The 20,974-nt window shown below is 40.7% G+C and overlaps 5 protein-coding genes across 5 annotated transcripts; 1 reads left to right on the top strand and 4 right to left on the bottom strand.

Annotated features, from left to right (window-relative positions):
• On the bottom strand, positions 139-1,094 carry LOC18766778. The gene is made up of 2 exons (XM_007198985.2): positions 827-1,094; positions 139-706 (listed from the first exon to the last, which is right to left on the bottom strand). The coding sequence occupies exons 1-2, from the start codon at positions 958-960 to the stop codon at positions 385-387; spliced, it is 456 nt and encodes a 151-aa protein (XP_007199047.1). The 5' UTR covers positions 961-1,094; the 3' UTR covers positions 139-384.
• LOC18768874 (legumin type B) lies at positions 2,902-5,171 on the top strand. The gene is made up of 4 exons (XM_007201654.2): positions 2,902-3,258; positions 3,363-3,793; positions 3,886-4,434; positions 4,572-5,171. Exons 1-4 carry the CDS (start codon positions 2,970-2,972, stop codon positions 4,956-4,958), a joined length of 1,656 nt encoding a protein of 551 aa, XP_007201716.1. The 5' UTR covers positions 2,902-2,969; the 3' UTR covers positions 4,959-5,171.
• On the bottom strand, positions 6,580-8,755 carry LOC18766925 (legumin type B). The gene is made up of 4 exons (XM_007200661.2): positions 8,398-8,755; positions 7,988-8,304; positions 7,364-7,885; positions 6,580-7,268 (listed from the first exon to the last, which is right to left on the bottom strand). The coding sequence occupies exons 1-4, from the start codon at positions 8,687-8,689 to the stop codon at positions 6,864-6,866; spliced, it is 1,536 nt and encodes a 511-aa protein (XP_007200723.1). The 5' UTR covers positions 8,690-8,755; the 3' UTR covers positions 6,580-6,863.
• Positions 9,657-11,882, bottom strand: LOC18768133 (patellin-6). The gene is made up of 4 exons (XM_020569850.1): positions 10,708-11,882; positions 10,481-10,605; positions 10,224-10,365; positions 9,657-10,123 (listed from the first exon to the last, which is right to left on the bottom strand). Exons 1-4 carry the CDS (start codon positions 11,599-11,601, stop codon positions 9,854-9,856), a joined length of 1,431 nt encoding a protein of 476 aa, XP_020425439.1. The 5' UTR covers positions 11,602-11,882; the 3' UTR covers positions 9,657-9,853.
• Positions 12,093-20,926, bottom strand: LOC18767976 (structural maintenance of chromosomes protein 1). Its single transcript, XM_020569849.1, has 18 exons — positions 20,026-20,926; positions 19,312-19,548; positions 18,641-18,874; positions 17,934-18,172; positions 17,375-17,641; positions 17,003-17,273; positions 16,604-16,728; positions 16,005-16,114; positions 15,795-15,902; positions 15,569-15,708; positions 14,893-14,982; positions 14,580-14,788; positions 14,147-14,316; positions 13,859-13,968; positions 13,391-13,770; positions 12,898-13,149; positions 12,559-12,786; positions 12,093-12,466 (listed from the first exon to the last, which is right to left on the bottom strand). The coding sequence occupies exons 1-18, from the start codon at positions 20,461-20,463 to the stop codon at positions 12,418-12,420; spliced, it is 3,657 nt and encodes a 1,218-aa protein (XP_020425438.1). The 5' UTR covers positions 20,464-20,926; the 3' UTR covers positions 12,093-12,417.

Here is a 20,974-nt window from a genome sequence, read left to right as displayed (position 1 = left end):
TCCCCTCAATTGTAGGTTGATGTAGCATGTAAAATTATTCTCTACTTGTACTTTTAATGCCACATAAATTTTGACGGTGAATTTTTACTTCATCAATCAACATCCAGAAACTATTCAAGAAAAGGAAAGTAGTGACAGTACATAAATATTTGATTTGATCATGACCAAACAATATAAGTTCAATTCAAATTTTCAACCACTCATACAGTGATTCTCAAATGATCAATATGCAACTAGATTTGATTTGCCACCACATAAAGTGTCAAGCTTTCAACCCATCATCAAGAATGAAGTATTCTATTTAGTATTTGGGCCCACACAAACAAACCCACATAAAACTAGATGAAACTAAAGCAAAGTACAAAAAAAAACACAGATGGGTTGCTAATGGCAAGCCTCATTGGCAACGGAGAAGCGCTGGGCCTGAAGGGCTGCAGCCTTATCCGACACCAGAGCTTGAATGACCAAAGTCTTCACCTCCCAAGCACTGTACGGAAACCCCTTCCTGGCGTAAGAGTTCAGGAGGGCGGCGCTCGCCTGCTTCAGCAGCCTAGGGTAGACGTTCTCCTCGTCGTTCCTGACCGTCGCTTCCAGTAGCGTCAGATCAGATCTGTACCGTTCGTAGGCTCTTGATCCGAACACCTTCGACACCGTTGATGTCTGTGGGACCATCCTCGGCCAAGCCTCCCTCCTGCTCCCCCAATAGCTGTGAAACACAAATAAGCACATCATTATAGGACATAATGGGCATTTCAGTAACTTCACCACAAGAAAGCGAAAAACACAGAGAGAGAGAGAGAGAGAGAGAGAGAGAGAGAGAGCTTACTGTGGAGTGCATCTTCCTGTGGTTCTTGTGAAGAGAAAGCCTGGCCTTTGGGTTTTGGCTGTTGTTGAGGGTACAGAGCAAGCAATAAGAAGAAGAAGAAGAACGAGTTGACTCAGTTGAGAAGGCCTCAACATATCTTCTTCTTGTTTGGTTTAGGATCTGAGTTTGTGCTGCTGAGAATATTAGGCATGACTCGGTTTCAAACTTGCCCTCTCTCTCTCTCTCTCGTCTTTTTCTTTTCCACTTGGACGCTCCCCACCGCTATCTCTCTGGTTTTTTAAATGCACTTGGTCCAGTTCTCCATACAAGTGGTTTTACCAATTTACCCTTTTATTGCCATCTGATTTTAAATTAGTGGAGGGTGAAATTGTCTTTCACTTAGGTCCACGTGCAAAAGAGCTAGGTGTGTTGGAACATGTTCATGTGCCTTCATCAGATTGGACATGTCACATTAACTTCTCTAAAGAGAAGTGACAAAGTGTAACTTTGGTGTCCGTTACTAGCACGTGGTTTTACTAATTTATTGATGTTGTAATATTTATTTTTTAAATATTATATTATATTATATGAATTAGAAACAATATGTGATGCTAAAACATGAAACACTCAAAAACTTCTCACTTGTGAAGGGTTCTTTCTTCTGAGCTTCATGTCTTTCGTGTCTCGCTAAGCTTTTGTTGTGTATAAACAATCAGAGAAGAGGATTTTACACACAAATAAGATTTTGCTTTACTTTTCGTCACTCAACTCAAAAAATTGTTATGATCATCCTTTATTTAGGTAACTCGTACTTCCATAAATTCCATTAAATTTTTTTGTCAAAATTAAGAGCAAATTGAAAATTTTATATGAAATTTTAAGGGCAATTAAGACTTTTACCTAGTCACCATCTCATTCTACCCAAACCCAATGACAACCCTCTCTCTCTCTCTCCAATGATCCTTTTGGGTTTTGTTTAGATTGTTCAATTGATTGAGAGGAAGACCAATCAACGAAAAAAAAAAAAGGTTGGGAGGAGGAGATTGACGAACATAAGGAGGAAGAAAATGAGAGAAGGAGAGAGCGGGTCTGTGGGTGTGGGTCGATCGGCGGAGAATCTGTGGGGTTAGATCTGTGAAGTATGGCTGGAGAAGAGAGAGAGGTGGTTGTTGGGGTTGGGTTGTGCTTATTAAGAACCCAGCACATGGAAAGACAAATATAACCCTATTTTTCACGGAAAAGGTAACTGAAATGACAAGTTTTGAAAGTCAAGGCATACAGTTGAAGTCCAGGCATATAGATGGGATAGTTTGTGAAGGCATGCATATCTCATAGTTGTAATCTTCAATATGAATGAAGGAGGGGAGGCTATTTCATTCCAAATCCAGGACATACCCAGGCGTTCAACAGAGGAATATCCTTTTCTCATGCAACTGAAAATATTAGTGAAGTAGTTTCCCGTAAAAACCACATGGATGATATGTGACCTTTCATCTTTCAGAATATAAGTGCAGGTTTATACAATATTCGCTGACAAAAATTCAAAAAGTTTCCAAGTTTCAAATACCCAAAAAAAAAAAAAAAGATGTAAAATATTTTAAAGTGGTACCAACCAACTTCCAAGTAATAAAGTAAAGTAGTTAATGAGAGGGTAGGTTTGACATAAAAGTTGAGAACAACAAAACTGAAGAATATCTGATGGTGTTGGTGTGAGAACAATGTAGAAGATAGAAGAATAACAACACAACAAAACTCATCACAGACAATCAGGTGGAGTTCACGTTTCTCACCAAGCACGCAGTGTCAGATGGGCCCGGGTTCGGATCCCAAGTCCCATGAATTCTACTTCACCAAACGGCCAGGTGCGAATCAAGCTCAGAACCAGACAACAATATTGACGAGAAACCCCACCGCTGGTTGCCGCATATATAGCCAGCTGCCCCTGCTACGCAAAATGAGGTGTTAACAATTCGAAGCCTCAAAGCCATGCAAGCAGAAGAATGGCAAAAGATGCCTTACACACGAAACTCTACGTGCCCACGCCTCAACTCATTTTCCCTCCTATAAATACCAGCGCCTACCGCTCGCTGCTTTACCATCTCAAACACAAGATACAAGTGAGCTCGAATTACAAGTCATCTATCTCCTTCTCATTCCTTGTGTTATGGCTAAGGCTTCAGTTTTTTCGCTTTGCTTGCTTCTTGTTTTCAATGGCTGCTTAGCGGCACGCCAGTCCCAGTTGAGTCCGCAGAACCAGTGCCAGCTCAACCAGCTCCAAGCCCGCGAACCCGACAACCGCATCCAGGGGGAGGCGGGTCAGATTGAGACCTGGAACTTCAACCAGGAGGACTTCCAGTGTGCCGGGGTCGCCGCCTCTCGAATCACCATTCAGCGCAACGGCCTACACTTGCCCTCCTACTCCAACGCCCCTCAACTCATCTACATCGTCCAAGGTCACGTGTTATTACTATATCTAATTAATTAACTATTAAATTACGAGACTAATTAATTGAGTCGTTAGTTTACTAAATAAAATATTGCATGAATGGGTGTGCAGGTAGGGGTGTTCTAGGGGCAGTGTTCTCTGGGTGCCCTGAGACTTTCGAAGAGTCTCAGCAGTCTTCTCAGCAGGGGCGCCAGCAGGAACAGGAACAGGAACGACAACAACAACAGCAGGGAGAACAAGGACGACAACAGGGCCAACAAGAGCAGCAGCAGGAACAACAAGGAAGACAACAAGGGAGCCAGCAACAAGAAGAAAGAAGACAACAAGAGCAGCAGCAAGGCCAACAAGGGCGCCCGCAACAACAACAACAATTCCGACAGCTCGACCGCCACCAGAAGACCCGCCGCATCCGTGAGGGTGATGTTGTCGCCATCCCTGCCGGAGTCGCCTACTGGTCCTACAACGACGGCGACCAGGAGCTTGTTGCAGTCAACCTTTTCCACGTCAGCAGCGAGCACAACCAGCTCGACCAAAACCCAAGGGTACCTAAATAATTGTACAATTATTTAATTAACAAAATCACCATTCAATTAAATTATTTACTTAACTAACTCTACCTTTATCTCATATGTAGAAATTCTATCTAGCTGGTAACCCAGAGAATGAGTTTAACCAACAAGGCCAAAGCCAACCCCGCCAGCAGGGTGAGCAAGGGCGTCCCGGACAGCATCAGCAGCCATTCGGACGTCCCGGACAACAAGAACAACAAGGAAACGGCAACAACGTCTTCTCCGGATTCAACACACAGCTCCTCGCCCAGGCCCTCAACGTCAACGAAGAGACTGCCAGGAACCTCCAGGGACAGAACGACAACAGGAACCAAATCATCCGGGTAAGGGGCAACCTCGACTTCGTCCAACCCCCAAGGGGACGACAGGAGCGTGAGCACGAGGAGCGACAACAGGAGCAGCTCCAGCAGGAGAGGCAACAACAAGGAGGACAACTGATGGCCAACGGTCTTGAGGAGACCTTCTGCAGCTTGAGGTTGAAGGAGAACATCGGCAACCCTGAGCGTGCCGACATCTTCTCTCCCCGGGCAGGCCGCATCAGCACCCTCAACAGCTACAACCTCCCCATCCTCAGGTTTCTCCGCCTCAGCGCCGAGAGAGGCTTCTTCTACCGCGTAAGCAATTACACAAACATATATATACTTGCTAATTAATATTTAATTATGATTAACTAATGATCTTGATAATGCTTAATAATTAATGTTCTAATGATCTTGATATATCTTATTATTATTCTTGTGCATGCATGCAGAATGGTATCTACAGCCCACACTGGAATGTGAACGCCCACTCAGTGGTGTACGTGATCAGAGGAAATGCTAGGGTTCAGGTGGTGAACGAGAACGGAGATGCAATTCTTGACCAGGAGGTGCAGCAGGGACAGCTGTTCATAGTCCCACAGAACCACGGCGTGATCCAGCAAGCCGGCAACCAAGGGTTCGAGTACTTTGCCTTCAAGACGGAGGAAAATGCGTTCATTAACACCTTGGCTGGACGGACCTCCTTCCTCCGTGCACTGCCGGATGAGGTGCTGGCCAACGCCTACCAAATTTCTCGAGAGCAGGCGAGGCAGCTCAAGTACAACCGGCAGGAGACCATTGCCTTGAGCTCCAGCCAGCAGAGGAGGGCAATTGTATAAATGTATGAAGAAAAATGTAGTGAATGCGGCACGTAGTGTTTTTTGGAGTTGTTAAAAAGAAAGGAAGCGGAGCCTGAGTGTATAAATAAAAGAGCCTTATAATAAGGCTTGTTACTAATAATGTAAGAGGAGAGAGTCTAGCTACCAAGTAATTAAATAAGTACTACGTGTAATCTATGCATGTAATGAAAATTTCCCCCCCTTTTTCCTAAACGCGTCTTGTTTTTTCTAAACATTTCTACCCTTCATCATGCTTAATTCGTACTAGTTTTCTATGCAGTATGAAATCTATGAAGTAAAAAAAAAATTATAAATAAAAGCTATATGAATAATCTTTGAAGAAATTCTTTTAAATCATGATGGAAAGTTATTGTATATGTTCTACTTAAATTAACTTTTATGGAAAATTGAGTAATTGACATTTTTGCTGCTTGTTTTAATCAGATTAATTATGATTCCGTTACATTATTAATTTGATGTATGACTATGACCAATTTGCTTAGTGTCATGATAAGACCAAGAAAGCAAAACCGTTCTTCCTTTTCCCTCTAATTTAATGAGACAATAAGGAAGGAACCTCATATATAATATTATGGAACACGTATTACCCAAGTGTTCATCCACCAAAAAATTTGCATTCAATACAATCACTTCGTTAAACGGCACAAAATTACTTTTTTATAAGGCATGTTTTCATATGAAAATATCAATTATTACTATTTTTTTAAGGCGTGATTTATCATATACTGTAAATATCAGTTATTAACAACATGCACAAAAAGCATGCCATGTCGTAAAAGCTTCAATTTGGTGTAGTGTGTCATGATAAGACCAAGATAAATGTGTTGAGACGAAGAAACGAAAACCGTTCTTCCATTTCCCTCTAATTTAATTAGACAATGAACCTCATATATAATAGAACACGAATGACCCAACCAAGAAAGTCTTACCATACTTCCAAACAAACAATATCAATGTCTTTGCTCATCAAAAATGTGTTGCTGCTGCTACTGGTGTTGGTGTTAGTGTTGTTCCAAACTACTTGCAACGCAGACCCTATTTTTTTTCCCGGGTAAACAAACTATTAGAACGACTAATGATTTGGGTGCAGTGCAGAAATGACCATTCATTGCAAATCCAAGGACGACGATCTTGGTTTTCATGTTGTCCCCATCAAAGGTACCTATGGGTTTAAATTTAAACCCAATTTTTGGCACCGAATTCCACTATTTCGACATTTACATATACTCGAGAGAGAGAGAGAGAGAGAGAGAGAGAGAGAGAGAGAGAGAGCAAGCTTTGTGCCGATAATGAGTGCATGTGGAGCATAAGACCAAACGGTCCATGCAGGTGGGACAGTACCTTCCGATCTTACCTTTGCCATGAGTGGAGCAAGAATAATTAATCTCAAGTCTTATGTTCCTCCATTTTTATTAGTTTTAGTTTCTTTGCTGTTATGTTATATATGTTCTTCTTCATCTGTAATAAACAAGACCTTTGACTTTGAGTGTCATGTAATTTGCTAGTTTTAATTTGGTTTTAATAAGGTTTTTGACGATTATTAAACATGCCATTAATGATTGTGTCGCACGAGTGCATGTGGAGCATTAGAGCACAGAAATACACAAAATTAAAGCCCTTTTATTAGCAAGATATAGATAGATCGTTACATGCAGAAGCCTCCACGTAGTAGTTATTTACGTACTTATTAGAAGCTCACTCTCCTCTTACATTAGTACATTACATACAGCCATATATACATATATATATATATATAAGGCCTTTTTTTTATTCTCTTGTCTCTACCTACCTTTATTCCTAGAAACCACAACAAAAAAACAAAAAAAAACACTACGTCCGCATTACGTTTTAGCTTATCTCACGCACTCCATGCACTCTCTCAATCTAATAACCAAGGATGGACATAAGCCTCCCGCGAGGAGGAGAAGTGGCGCTCAAAAGTCTGCTCTCCTGCCTGTTGTACTTGAGGTTCCTTGCGTCCTGCCTCGAAATCCGGAAGGCGTTTTGCAGCACCTCATCTGGCAGGGCCCTTAGCACCGAGGTTCGCCCTGCTAGGGTGTTGGTCAAACCATTCTCGTCCGTCCTGAAGGAAATGTACTCGAACCCTTCGTTGCTTGCCTGCGTGATGACGGCGTGGTTCTGGGGGATCAAAAACAGCTGTCCCTCTCTCACCTCGTCGTTCAAGATGGGATCACCGTTCTCGTTCACCACCTGAACCCTAGCGTTGCCTCTGATCGCGTACACGAGCGCGTTGGCGTTCGTGTGCCAGTGTGGAGTGTAGATAGCGTTCTGCATGCACATAATTGTATCATCATCAGCAAAAACAAATTTTGTATTTGTATTTATAATGTTAAAATTATGTATTCATATTTATACACACTTACGTTGTAGAGGACACCTTTCTCGGCGCTGAGGCGTAGGTAGCGGAGGATGGGGAGATGGTTTCTGTTCACGACGCTGATGCGGCCGCCCTGAGGGTTGTAGAAGTCGGCGCGTGAAGGGTCACCGATGTTCTGACTGAGCCTGGCGCTGCAGAAAGTCTCCTCAACGCCATTGTCCTGGCCGCCTCTTCCCTGCTGCTCTTGCTCCCTCTGTTTCTCTTCCCTTTCACGCTGACTCTGTTGCTCTTCCTGCTGGCGCTCTTGGCCTCCTCGGCCGCCGGCGGACCTGCTGAAGGGGCTGACGAAGTCAAGCTGGCCCTGCACTCTGACAATCTCGTTCCTGTTGTCGTTCTGGCCCTGGAGGTTCCTCGCGGTCTCTGGGTTGACGTTGAGGGCCTGTGCGAGGAGCTGAGTGTCGAAGCCGGAGAAGATGTTGTTGCCGTTGCCTTGCTGTTGCTGCTGCTGCTGTCGTCCTTGTTGTTGCGGGTTAAACTCGTCTTGTGGGTTGCCAGCTAGGTAAAATCTCTGTATGTAACACATCATCCAATCCAATCAAGCCACGTCATTAATCAGTCAATAAACAAATAATTTAATGTTTTTAAATTAATTAATTAAGTAATTGCTTACCCTGGGCACTTGGTCGAGCTGGTTTTGGTCGTTGCTGAGGTCAAGGAGAGAAACAGCCACGAGAGGCTGCTCGCCGTTGTTGTAGCTCCAGTAAGCGACACCGGCGGGCAAAGCGACGATGTCACCCTCTCTGATGTGTCGGATCTTCTGGTGGCGGTCTTGCTGGTCCTCGCCCTGGAACGGCTGCTGTCCTTGTCCTCCTTCTTGGCGTGAGGGCCGGAACTGTTGCTGCTGCTGCTGCTGCTGGAATTGCTGAGGCTGAGAGTCCTCAAAAGTCTCGGCACACCCAGGGAACACAGCTCCTAACACACCCCTACCTGGACCCCACAAAATTAAAATATTAATTAATTCAACAACATGCATAATATATTGTTGATATTAATTGATTACATGGTGTTTGATGAATTTACCTCTGACGATGTAGATGAGTTGGGGAGCATTGACGTAAGAGGGAAGGTGAAGGCCGTTGGGCTCGATGGTGCGTCGAACGACGGCGACACCGGCCAATTGGAACTGCGGGTCACTGGGGTTCCATGACTCGGTCACACCAGCCTCGGACTGAATGTGGTTGTCGGGTTCGCGGGCCTCTAGCTGGTTGAGCTGCCACTCTTTGTTCTGGCCAAATATATGCTGGCGAGAAGCCAGGCAGCCATTGAAAAGAAGAAGCAAGCAAAGAGAAGCGAGAGCTAAAGGCATAGACATATTTGGAGATTACAGAAAGGAGAGAGAAAGCTCTTTGGTTTTGAGATGGGTGAAACGGCGAGCAGCAGGCGCTGGTATTTATAGTAAAGAAGAGGAGGTGAGGGAGAGACACGTAGGGAAATGAGTGTAAGGAATCCTTCGCCATTCTTCTGCTTGCATGGATTTGAAGCTCTGAATTGTTTACACCTCATTTTGTGGTTCAGGGCAGGTGGCTTTCGGCTTCAGAGAATAAACAAAGTTAGCTGAGTTATGTGGCAACCAGGTGGGTGTCTCGAGCCATTGTTTTTTCTTACTGTCTTTGGATCGGTGCGTTTCTGAAACCCTTTTGGCATTGCCTGCTGAGAAACGTGAACTCCATCTGATTGTCTCGGATCAGTTTTGTTGGGTTCCATTGTTTTGTTGCCAATCCTCATTCATATTCTCTCTCCTTTTATGTAAAAGTAAATATTTGAGATTATAATTTGGGTACCACTCTGTAATATTCTCTCTCCTTTTTTTCTTTTAAAGAAAAGCTTGCAAGCTTTTTATAGGATCAAGTTGTAAAGTATGAACTGCTTTTGTTGTTCTAAGTAGCTGATCTCTTGTTGGTCCTTTTTGCTTGACAGGAAAAAACAAAAGAATTCATACTAGTGGTAGTGGAGGTCATTCATTTGTAATTTCATTAAAGTTGTGGGTTTTGGATTTGGATCTGTAGGGAGAGAACCCTCTTGGATATATTTCTTGAAAGTCCAATTCCCAATGGTGATCAAAATCTTCCCATTCTTCTGTTTGCATGGCTGTGAAGCTTTGAATTGTTTACACCTCATTTCGGGGTGGAGGGCGGGTGGCTCTTGGCTTCAGAGAAGATACAAATTTGGTTGAGTTATGTGGCAACCAGGCGGGCCCTGGCAGCCATTGTTTGTCTGCTTCTGAATAAATATGTCACAATGATCATATGCAGTAGAAAAAGGGGCTATAATTAATTTCATTTTGGTCAAAATACGACATTTTAATAATATTAGCACATCTAGATAATCTTCATTTTCAATCCCCATAGAAAGAGCAGAAACAAGGGTTACAGAATGATCATATCATTTCATGTAAAAATGCTAAGTTCTGTTCTGTTCTGCTCTATAGAAAACAAGCTTCAGATAGAGTAAATAAGTAGAGAGCTAATTAAGCTAGCTATTTGTTAAACAAGAATCTGTACACAGGAACAGTGAGTTTGGATTTGGATCTGTAGAGAACCCTCTTGTTCTTGAAGGTCCAATTCTCAATGGTGATCACAATCTTCCCTGGTTCATTAGCATAGAAGGAATTTCTCACACATTGACCTAATCTCTTCTTGTTTTGGAGCAGAATCTTGTACGAGCATTCATCATCAGGAACAAACTCCTCCTTGTAGGATACATCCCATCCCACCACTGTTAGCTCCCACACCATTGTCAAACCACCCTAAATATAATTAAACCCAATTCAATTAATCAAAACAACATCCAAGTGATCATCATGTTTCAGAAGGGTTGATTGATAATTAATTATCACGTTTAAGTACCTCAGCAACTGGGATTTCAATGCAGGCAGTTGTGTTTGCTTTGACTGAGCGCCTTGATGCTTTGTCTTCTGGTGTGAATTCAGGATCTTGCTCTCTTTTGAGGCCACCATATTGAACTGGGAGTTTTTCCGGGTCTACGAACCTTTTTCGTCGATTTCGAAACAAATTTAAGGATAAAAGTTATATATTAGAGCAACACAGAGGAGAAGAAATTACTAATCATTCAAATATTAATATATAGTTAGCATTAATCTCACTTGAGAAGGGTCTTTGTAACATTTGAAGGCCTGGCAAACACGAACTTCTTTTTAGTTCTCTGACTGAGGAGCCTTGATCTGAGAACATGTGCCACATAGTACCAAAGTGGAGCATTTATGACAATCTGCAAATGTTAATCAAGAAACACAGATCATACATTCATACAAATTACAGAAAGCTGGCAAAAAAACTAATTGTTTGAGTTAAATTTATTTGAATCACTTACATTCTTTTGAATGAGCTCTGGATAATTTTCCTGAAGCAACACCAGAGTTTTGCTGCTAAGAGAACGAAGCTCCTTCATATCCGGCCCCGGCGAGTTCTTTAAATCTGTAATGTGAACCATAGAGTCCACTCCTCCTTTCTTGAAGCTGAGCTTCTTGATGCCCTTTTCCATAAATTGAACCCTCCACCTTAAAAACTGCTGGCGTTTCTCTTTAGAACCAAATGTCCTCTTGTACAATTCCCTCTCCTTGAAAGGCCCATACACAGTGAAACACAAAGGGTGCCCCTCCTTGTCCACACTACTCCAAAACACCAAATTTTCAAGATCAGACCCCAACTCTTCTTCAAGAATCTCATCGGTTCTGTATTCTTTTCGCCATTTCAGCGTCCTCCGGAGCATCTCGAATGCATCAAGGACCTTAAAATCTTTGGCTCTCAAGAATTTGAGCAGCACAATGTCAGTGCCTTGGTGACCTTTGCTAGGCAACAAAGGTACACCCCAAAGACTAATCTCCCTAAGCTCTTCTCTCTGCCTGGCACTTTCAGCGGGGCTAATCATTTTGTTGGGTTTTCCCAGAAGATAATTCCCAACAATTGCATCTTCCACCCTGCACCTCAATTCCAATAAAGCTTTATTCTTTTTCTTGTTGTCGCTCTGCTTCAATTCAACACAAGGTGTGGTTTCAGCCTCTTGATAAATTGCAGGGCCAAGAAATTCTATGTCACTTTCTTCATCTTCCTGGGTGCTTTCGTTTCCACTATTATTAGGGTTTTGCTCTCTTGGGCTCTTCTTGCTTTCTTCTTGATCATCTTCTTGGCTGCTTTGGCTCTCCTCTTTTTCTCTGACATGATCACCCTCCTCTTTTGGGTTCTGCTCATTCTTTTTCTCTGTCATGGTTTTCAGAATTCCGGGCCGCCAGAGTTCCTTCCTGTACACACAGCTCTGGCAGCTGTTTCCGGAGAACTGAATATTAGCGGTGCTCAGATTCAATGGCTGAGAATTGGGATCGATACAGAGACACGAAAAATACAAGCTTTTTTTCTTGTTTCCTTTTTCTATGACCTCAAAGGTTTTGGGAAACCCTGCGCCCTGTGTGGTTACGCTGGCGCCAAATTTAGGCTATGTCAATGACGGCAGCAACTAATGGTTAGATTGGTCCAAAATTGTTTCGGTATTCTTGCCGAACAAATTACAAGTGTTTTAACAGTAATTGATGTGGCAGGCTGGCTAGCATGGAATTAGTGGCTCTTAATTGACGAACGATTAGGCGGCCAATACAGAAAGATCTAGATTTTTGTTTTGGTGTCAAACTTGAGTTTCTCCAAGGGAGAAAAGTATAAAAGTAAACTGTTTTATTAATGAGCAAAATACAAGGGAAAAAAAGGTAAGTAAGAACTCGCACTTTTCTTATAAGCAAACCACAACAAATGGTTAGTAGAAAACAATCCGAATGAGAAGGTACTTCACAGGCTTTTTCAGAGAGAGAGAGAGAGAGAGAGCTGATTGCTTTGTGAAAGATACTGTTTAATAAAACATAACCCAAAGCAGTGATTTTTACATGCCTAACACAGAAGAAACTAACTGCTGATTTCCATGCCTAATAAAACAACAATCCCAACAGCCACAAATCTTAGTCTTATGTACAGTGATTACAGGAATGTGTGCAAAATGATCTGTATCTACATAACACTGAAGCCTGTAGTAGCCGTATCATGACTCCCGATATTTCGTCAGGTCAAATGTCAGAGTTTCCGAACAGCTGCATTAAGCAAGCACAGTTATTGCATTACTAAGCCATATGAAATGAATAATGAAAATCTACAGATACTCCTATTATAACATGAAGCTCACCTCCTTTCACAGTCCCTGTAAACCCCAACTAAAGCATCGGCCTTGTCATAGAAGCTATCTTTTAGAGATATTACGATGCTCTGAAAACCGCTGCCTCCATCATCATCCTGGTTCTCCCTGGCTCCTTCACGGGACTTCGAACGGATGAATCCAGCAACCTTAGCAACATTTAAGTTATCTAGTGCAGCATCGACTTCATCCAGTATGAAAAATGGTGAAGGCCTAAAACTGAAGTCATTCATAAGAGGAAAAAAAAAAAAAACCATTAGTACATGTCATGCGTGATAGTGACTATTAAACTTAAAGGTAAAAAAAAAATCTATCTACTTTTAAACACACCTGTGTATCGAAAAGAGTAATGCCAATGCTGCAACAGTTTTTTCTCCGCCAGATAATTGTTCCATATCACGAAAGCGCTTTGTTGGGGGCATAGCGGTATACTTGATGCCATGTAAAAATGGATCATCTTCATTTTCTAAATTCAAATATGCCGTTCCACCCAGTGGATGTGTGTTGCTCTTTGTGAGTTGTTTGTATATCTTATCAATATTACTAGATATATGGTTGAATGCATCCATAAACAATTCGTACCTGCATTGACCACGGAAAAAAAAACCCCAGCTGAATTAAAAGACAGTAGGTGTTGCAGGGAGGCAACATAAGAGAATATAATGTATTTGCTTTCAATAATAGAAAATAAATCATTCTTTTTTCTAGTTTTTATCCCAAAGAAAACGCCTGTTACCAAAATAGGATACTGTGTCAATAATCTTTTATCAACTGAATTATAACTTGTTACAGGATCTGGTAGTAGTGTAGAAGCAATTAATACCTCTTCTGCTTAACTGAGTTAAACAGATCAGCTTTTTCTTTCTCTTCTTTTCTAGCCACTTCAAACTCTTCAGTCACACCCCTTTCCTTTTCTTTTAAAGCCTCGTATTGGTCCAGGGCCTTCATATTTGGAGCTGTTCTTTCGATTTCCGATGTTAGGGCATCCATTTTTTGCTTAAATTCCACCTCAAGTTTCTCCCGTTCAGAGGGCCTTCTATCCTGCAATTGAGACCTATTTAACTGACTAAAATCAAAAACTGGGCCCATTGTGGAGGATTCAGTCTCCATTGGATCTGAGATGATGGGTAGGCTTATTTGTTCTAGTTCACATTTTTCTACTATTTCCTGCTTCCGTGACATCAGCTGCTCAATCTGTGCCTCCTATAACATGAGAAAAACATATGTAAGCCTTTTAAGTTTAACTAGAACAAGGTAGGCACAATTGGTGAAAACAAAACTAAATTCCAACCTTAGAATTTATCTGTCGATTAAGTTTGGATACGCTTGTTGTAGCTGTAGAACCCCGCTTGTTCCATTCCTGGATTTCCTTCTCACACCCTTCTGACTTGGATTTCCATTCTGCAAGAATAGGAGGACAAAATAAATGTTTTTAAAAATTTAAAAAAAAAATGTGAAGAAAAAATTGACTTGTTGACCAGTTTGAATAACTTAAGAATTCAACCTCAAGCTGATTGCATAAAAGTTCAAATTTAATGTCCCTATAAGTAATAAGGCACCCGCCAAGCCATTTTCATACCTTGTACTTCTTCCTTCCATCGAAGAATTTCACCAGAAGCTTTTTCAGCCGCTGACTTGGCTTCAGCCTCTTTCTTCTGAACCCGTTCTAAATCTTTTTGCAAATTACTAATAGAATGTTGAAGTTCTTTAATCCGCGATTCCATGTCCCGATTTTGCTCATACTCTAACCTGAAAGCAACCAAATAAAAAAGTATTGCATCATATAATCTGCGCGAGTACCACAGCCGCCATACAACTAGTACATCACAAACATCTCATAGTAGGGAGAAAGCAGATTGTTTTGAGTTTAAAATTTGAGGATGAATCTGTTTTGTTTCGGGAAAGATAAATGAAATGAGGAAAATGAAACTCGAACGAGTTTAAATTGACATTTTTGTTGATTTTTGCATGTATTGTCAGAGAGATAAACGGAAGGGGATGCAAGAACATACTGGTATTTCAACTTTGACAGCTGGCTACTCAAACTAAGCCTCTCGTCAGCCATATATTGGGAAGCCTTGAGTTGATTTTCCTCGTACTCACGGATGTTTGCCACCCCAACAGATTTACTAAAATCTTTGTAGATTCTGTCAACAATTTCATTTATCCTCTTCTCAAGCTTATTGATTTCTTTGCTCCGCTTATCTACAGCTTGCTTCAACTGCAAGCAAAATTTAAAACTGCTGGAACTACAGGTTTGAAATAAAATACTGCAATAAACTAGATTAAGCGTCTCATCATCAGAATAAAAAAATATAAAAAGACCTTCAGAAGTTCAGGACTGCTACGATCTATCTCTTCTTTTATATTCTGCTTCTCCCGAGCCAAGTTTGCAAGTTTGTCCTTAATGCTTTTCTGCAAAAAAGTTGTCTTATTTGTCAATCCGCAACAAAGCATAATTGTATAAGGCAAAATAAAGATATGCCAATGTCAATTTGTAGTGCAAATATATAGGCACGGCATTCCCACCCCAAAAACCACAAACAAAAAACCCTTACTATTTCAGATTTTTGAAACTGGCTACACCATACTTCCACCACTCTACATCTAAGATCATATAACTTGTTAAACATAGACCACAGCACATGTTGAAACAGTTCTAACTTTTCAGCCTGCAGCCTCTGGACCACATTACTCCAGACCAACAAATTGAAAGTAAAGATTTCAACAAATTTCTATGCCACTCAAGTTATGCCAGAATCTAAACCCATTTTCAGGATGTTATATGAAACAATTCTATGCTAACCCCCTGAACAGAATTTCAGGCAAAGTGCAGCACGAATCTAGCAGGGAGACCATAACAAGATATGAAAGTGGGAACGGATACACACGTAAATACCTATTAACAGTTTACTTAAAGCTCCAAAGAATTATAAACTAACAATTTAAACCATCAGGCAAACCTTCATCTGTAAAATGGAAGAGAACTCCCTGTAGTTACCTTCTCAATCTCTGCATACTGGATCTTCTTCTCAAGTCCACTAATTCTACCAGTTGTCTCAGACTCTTTTATCTGCATCTCTCTAATTGATCCAAGCTCTTCCAGCTCTGACTCAAACTGTTCTTTCTTCTTCTTCAATCCTACAGAATGCAAGCAGTTAAAGCCACGTCCAGAATAACCCAAAAATTAAAATTAGAATTTAGAAAACAGAAAAGTCTAAACCAACCTTCAACTTTTTTGTCATCCCATTTATTTGACCTGGCTTCCATTCCACCGCTGGTACCACCAGTCATTGTGCCGGATTTCGCGAGCAGAATTCCATCAACAGTTACAACTAATTTATATTGGAAAGATAAAAAGGTAACACTTAAATTAATATGAACATGACTTGTTAACACAGAATATGAGAACAATTACAAATATACAAACTAATTACCTTTGAACCTCTCGCCAGTCCAGCTGAGACGCTTAGCCTCATCAAGTTCGTCACAAACAAGAGTGTTGCCAACCGCAAATAGAATTGCCTTCTCCAAGGCAGGATCAAATGTGTGGTTGTTAAGTCCACAAATTAAAAGCAGCTTTTTCAGATTTTCATGCACAAACTCACAGTTTAATCTTACAAATGGAAACATATAAGAACAGAGGCAACATACATCAAAGAATATGAAATGGTATGATTATCATGACATAAACTGCGGCAGATTCATGAACAGATCAACTTGATGCTTTACTCTTTAATATGATCACCAGAATAAATGCATAAGTGAGGACAAGAGGAGTGGGAATCACATGAAGGAAACATCGCTGAAGATGAAAGAAGAAAAACGAGCACATAAAAGCATGAGTAGGGAGAATTATGAGATGACCAGACAGCACCTGAAGTATTCCATACACTGATACAAGCAGCCAAGCACGCTGCACACTGACAGTATACAAAATGCCCAGACTACTGTACTGTAAGATCATAACCACAAGACTGGATTATGAAGTTTTGCAATCAGGAATTCTATGCAATCAAACATTGATAAAGGATATTGGACTACATCAAATATCAGCTTCGCAGTACCACCTAAGTTGCGCAATCTCTCCATTACTGGCTTTACACGGACAGACTGAAGAGGTATGAATGTCTGAGGAGGAAGCCTTTGTTCTTTCAAATACTGCAAGAACGCAAATGGATCAGTAACAGCATTGCATTCTTTACTGTGGATCTTAAAAGAACCCCAATAGAATTTATAGTGATGGGATGGTAACAGAATGTAAGGTCATTCACATTTATGTTTCAACTCTGCTCAGTCTCTGCTCAGTGAATTTTAAGTACAAAAATTGTTAATTGTAAAAATAAAGGTACAAAAGCAATGTTTTGATTCTTGATGTCAACAGCCTAATGTATACAAACACAACAATTAAAAAACCTATGAGATCATAAAGCACCTTGATGCATTCCTTTCCCGTTTGTTCATCCTCAACTACAACTGCATCCATAAATTTACCCATAGCAACAGTAACAGCAAGGTTATACTTCTTTTGTGTTGGCCTACAGAGATCAGTCATGCGGCCATGGACACCATGAAACAGGCGTTTGAGAGTCTCGACTGCCTGAGACAACCTGGAATCCCTCTCATTTTCATATCTGTCAGCCTTCAATTCACGTAGTTGTTTTTCTATTTCATCAATTTTTGACTTCAGATTTTCATGTTTTTGTCTGTGTGGGCACCAAAAAGAAAAGATAAAAGTAAACACAAAATTCAATATATATTTTATCTTAATGTCTGGTAAAAGAAGCATACAAGCAAGCTAAATAACCTGGCATGTAAATGTTTCTCTTGCATCGCATGCAGTTCATTATTCAGACTTTTAACTTCATCCCTATGTTTCGTAGAATTTTCTTTAATTTTTCTCTGCCTTGTTAGCATTTGTTCCTCTTGTGATTCCAGTTCACCCTCCCGACTTCTCAACTGTTGAAGATTTTCTTCCAGATTCTTTTGAGCTTCAAGATCAGCATGTTGTTGCCTATCCAGAACTTCTTTCTCATCTCTTAGCTTTGCAGTTTTCATACCAGCATCCTCCTTGCTGCAACATCAACATTCCAATGAAAATTTACAAAATCATATTAAGAAGTTAAACTTTATATGCAAAGCACAATGGTTAAGTGAATGTAATTTAACAAGTCCATGATGAAAAGGATAGTCAGGACCAAAAATTCAATCCTTGGCTCAAACTTGAAAAAGAACGTGGAATTTGGGGTCAACCACCAAGGAAACTGAGTTTGGATTACATTTGGATCAAGGCATTTTAGCTAAATAAAAGTAAACCAAACACTACCATCACAATAAGATATACCAAGGAATTACCAAACACTTACATTCGAAAATATTCCCTTAATTCAGTATCATCTAACTTCAATTTATCCCCACTGTCTCGAGCTTTTTCATGTAAATCCTCTAGTTTTGCAGTCAGATCCTGTATGCCCTTCTGCAGCTCCTTTACATCCTCTTTATGTCTTCTCCTTTCTTGTTCTTTCCTAGCAAGCTCCTTCTCACTTTTCTTGATTTTTGCATTTATACGAGACATTTCCTCTTTCAGTTTCAGAAGCTCTGGTTGCTGCAAACAAAAACAAAAAAATATATCAAATAATCCATAAATTTGTCTTCTTGAGCATGGAGAGGATACTTGTGCAATAACAGAAATGTAAAAGTCAACATATGAAAATGGAAACAAAACTGGCGATATATCACAAATATCCCAAAATCACCTGCATTTCGCCAACATATAAATATAGTACATGCAGGCGATCTAACACTGATTGCACATCTATATGCCGCAGTGTGACAAATAGCCAAGTACATTCATACTGGGTATTTAGGTTTCACTAAACTGGTTTGCTGCATGAGGTTAAGGTCCCCGGTTCAACCACTATGACCTATTTGGTCATTACCATTCTTAAGTCTCAGTTTTGTTTAAAGGTACATGAGAGCCCTATTCAGCCCCATATGCTAAAGTCAAATTCTTGTTAATGGACACAGATCTCATGTGAATTTTCTATCTCCCACTGAAGCCAAAGAAACTCACACTTTTGTCAAGTTTATTACTTCTCTCAGAAATCTTCTTTTCACATTGTGCAATCTCTTTCAGATATTTTGCTTGTTCTTTCTTCTTTTTGCTTGCTTCTTGCTGGAACTCAACTAGTTCTTGCATAACTTCTTCGCGGCTTCTCTTTTCAGCTTCAAGCTCCTCAGTCATTTTTGTAATATCTTTTTCTATGTTGAACAACTGCCATAAAGAATGTTCTCTCTTCAATGATTTCTGCAAGAAAGAATAGATGTGATCACATAATTAGCATAAGACAAATCTTAGAAATTATGAGACGAGATTCAAAGAAAAACACATAAAGCTGTTGAGCTTGTACAAGAAACAAACTTCACTAAAATTCTGCATGGAGAAAAGTTTGAGATATTCAGGCACTTCTCACCTAGCCTATATTGGATTTATTTTACATGTGTGGGTGTATGCTCACTAACATGTGCACACAAGACAGATAAGTCAGTGTGTGCTAGTAAAAGAGAGAAAACCTACTCTTTGCAATCTCTGAAACTAGGAGATATAAGATATTAATACAAAACATGCATATGCCTGAGTGAGCGCAGACATGTGTAACCCATGTACACATTCATGCATACACAAATAAGCAGCACACATGTGCATATGTATGAAACAAGCAAAAAAAACCTTGAGATGCGCACCAATTGATCTTGCAAGCGGAGGTTTTTCTCAGCTTCTTCCTTTTGCTCTTTCTTTTGCTTCCTTTCTAACACTATTGTTCTTTTTCTCTGATAAACAAGAGCTGATTTTTCTTCAGCTATGGCTTTTTCTTCTTCATATTTTTCATAGTCTCTCTTGAGGTCATCAGACCCAGAGATCTGCTCAAGAAGTGCAGTGAGTTCCTTCGGATTTTTAGAAGCAATGGACTCCACATCACCCTAAAAGAGAAAGATAATTGGTTGTTAGAAGTCACCCCTAACTTCCATGCTTTGCAAATATCAAAGCCGCCGTGCAAGCTGAAATAGTCTTAGAATATTTGAAACCTTAATGAAAAATAGCGGAACACGCTTAAAAACTTCCTTTCACAGTTAGCTACCCGTTAGGCAATGTCCAATAACTTCTTTAATTTTAAAAATGAAGTCTACATGGAGTCTCATACATTTGAATAATTTTTTAAAACATTAGTTTCCATTTCTCAACTAACGAAGGGCGTTGCAAATAAATGGTATTGATTTTTCCCGTCTCTCCTTATTTTTCTCCAAATTCTCAGCTTTCAAAACAACCCCCAAAAAAATAGCCAACAGAAAATAGAAGAAAGAAAAACCAAATTAGATTGAACAGACAAAATAAATACCCTAAGCTCACATTACATATCAGACACTGAAATTCAAATGTATCTGGTCTTTGAAATTGACCTGAAAGACGAGGAAATTGCGGGCCTTGACAAGAATTCCAAGGGACCTGAGCTTAGCATTGTATTCTTCCCACGACACAGACGCCCCATCAACACGATACTCGCTGCCGGCGGAGCCGGTAATGGCCCGCGTGAACTGAAGCTCCGACCCATTTGCCAGCTGGTAAACCAAGCGAACATAGGCCCTGCGGCCCTTCTGGTCCTTCTCCTTGTCGTCGAAGGCATAGATCAGGTCCTTCAACTGGGCCCCACGGAGGTGGCCCGTCCGTACGCCGAGCACGAAGCTTATAGCGTCCATGAGGTTGGATTTACCGGCTCCGTTGGGCCCAATGATTGCCGTGAAGTCATAGAAGGGGCCGATTGTTTGGAAGCCCTTGTAGGACTTGAAGTTCTCGAGCTCCAACCGGAGGATTTTGCCCTGAGAGACCAGGGACGGCATAGCTGGTCGAACTAAATTAGGGTTTACTTCAAAAATGTGGAAATTAGGGCTTACTTCAAAAATGTGGAAAATTAGGGCTTGATTATGAAAATTGAAGCTAGGGTTGAAGGGGAAACGAGTAGAGAGTAGAGATGCAGAAGCTGAGTGAGATTTCCACGGAAAATGGAAGGTCGATTTTCCGGGAAAGTGGAAGGAAATTGAAGGGGAAAAAAGGAGGTTTTGGGGATTTTAGGGAATTGGCGGGAGAGGGAGAATTTGCAGAATTAGTGTGTTACCAACCAATGACCATACCCGAAGAGCACCAAGTCCTACTGCACATTAACATTTTCACTTCGCTTCATTAAACGCTTATGGACACTGCGTTGCGTATTTGCATCCATTTTCACTACTTTTTTGGTATTTATAATGCGAAGACTCTAGCATCCATTTTCACTACATTTTCGCCCCTTCTGCTGACTTTCTTGCATCAAATTTCTCCATCTTTTTAATCAGTGGTAAAGGGAAATTAAAA

The sequence above is a fragment of the Prunus persica genome, chromosome G8, assembly GCF_000346465.2.
Source record: "Prunus persica cultivar Lovell chromosome G8, Prunus_persica_NCBIv2, whole genome shotgun sequence".
Taxonomy (NCBI): Eukaryota; Viridiplantae; Streptophyta; class Magnoliopsida; order Rosales; family Rosaceae; genus Prunus; species Prunus persica.
The sequence above is the reverse complement of the archived record's forward strand: the minus strand, read 5'-3'. Positions and strand labels throughout refer to the sequence as shown.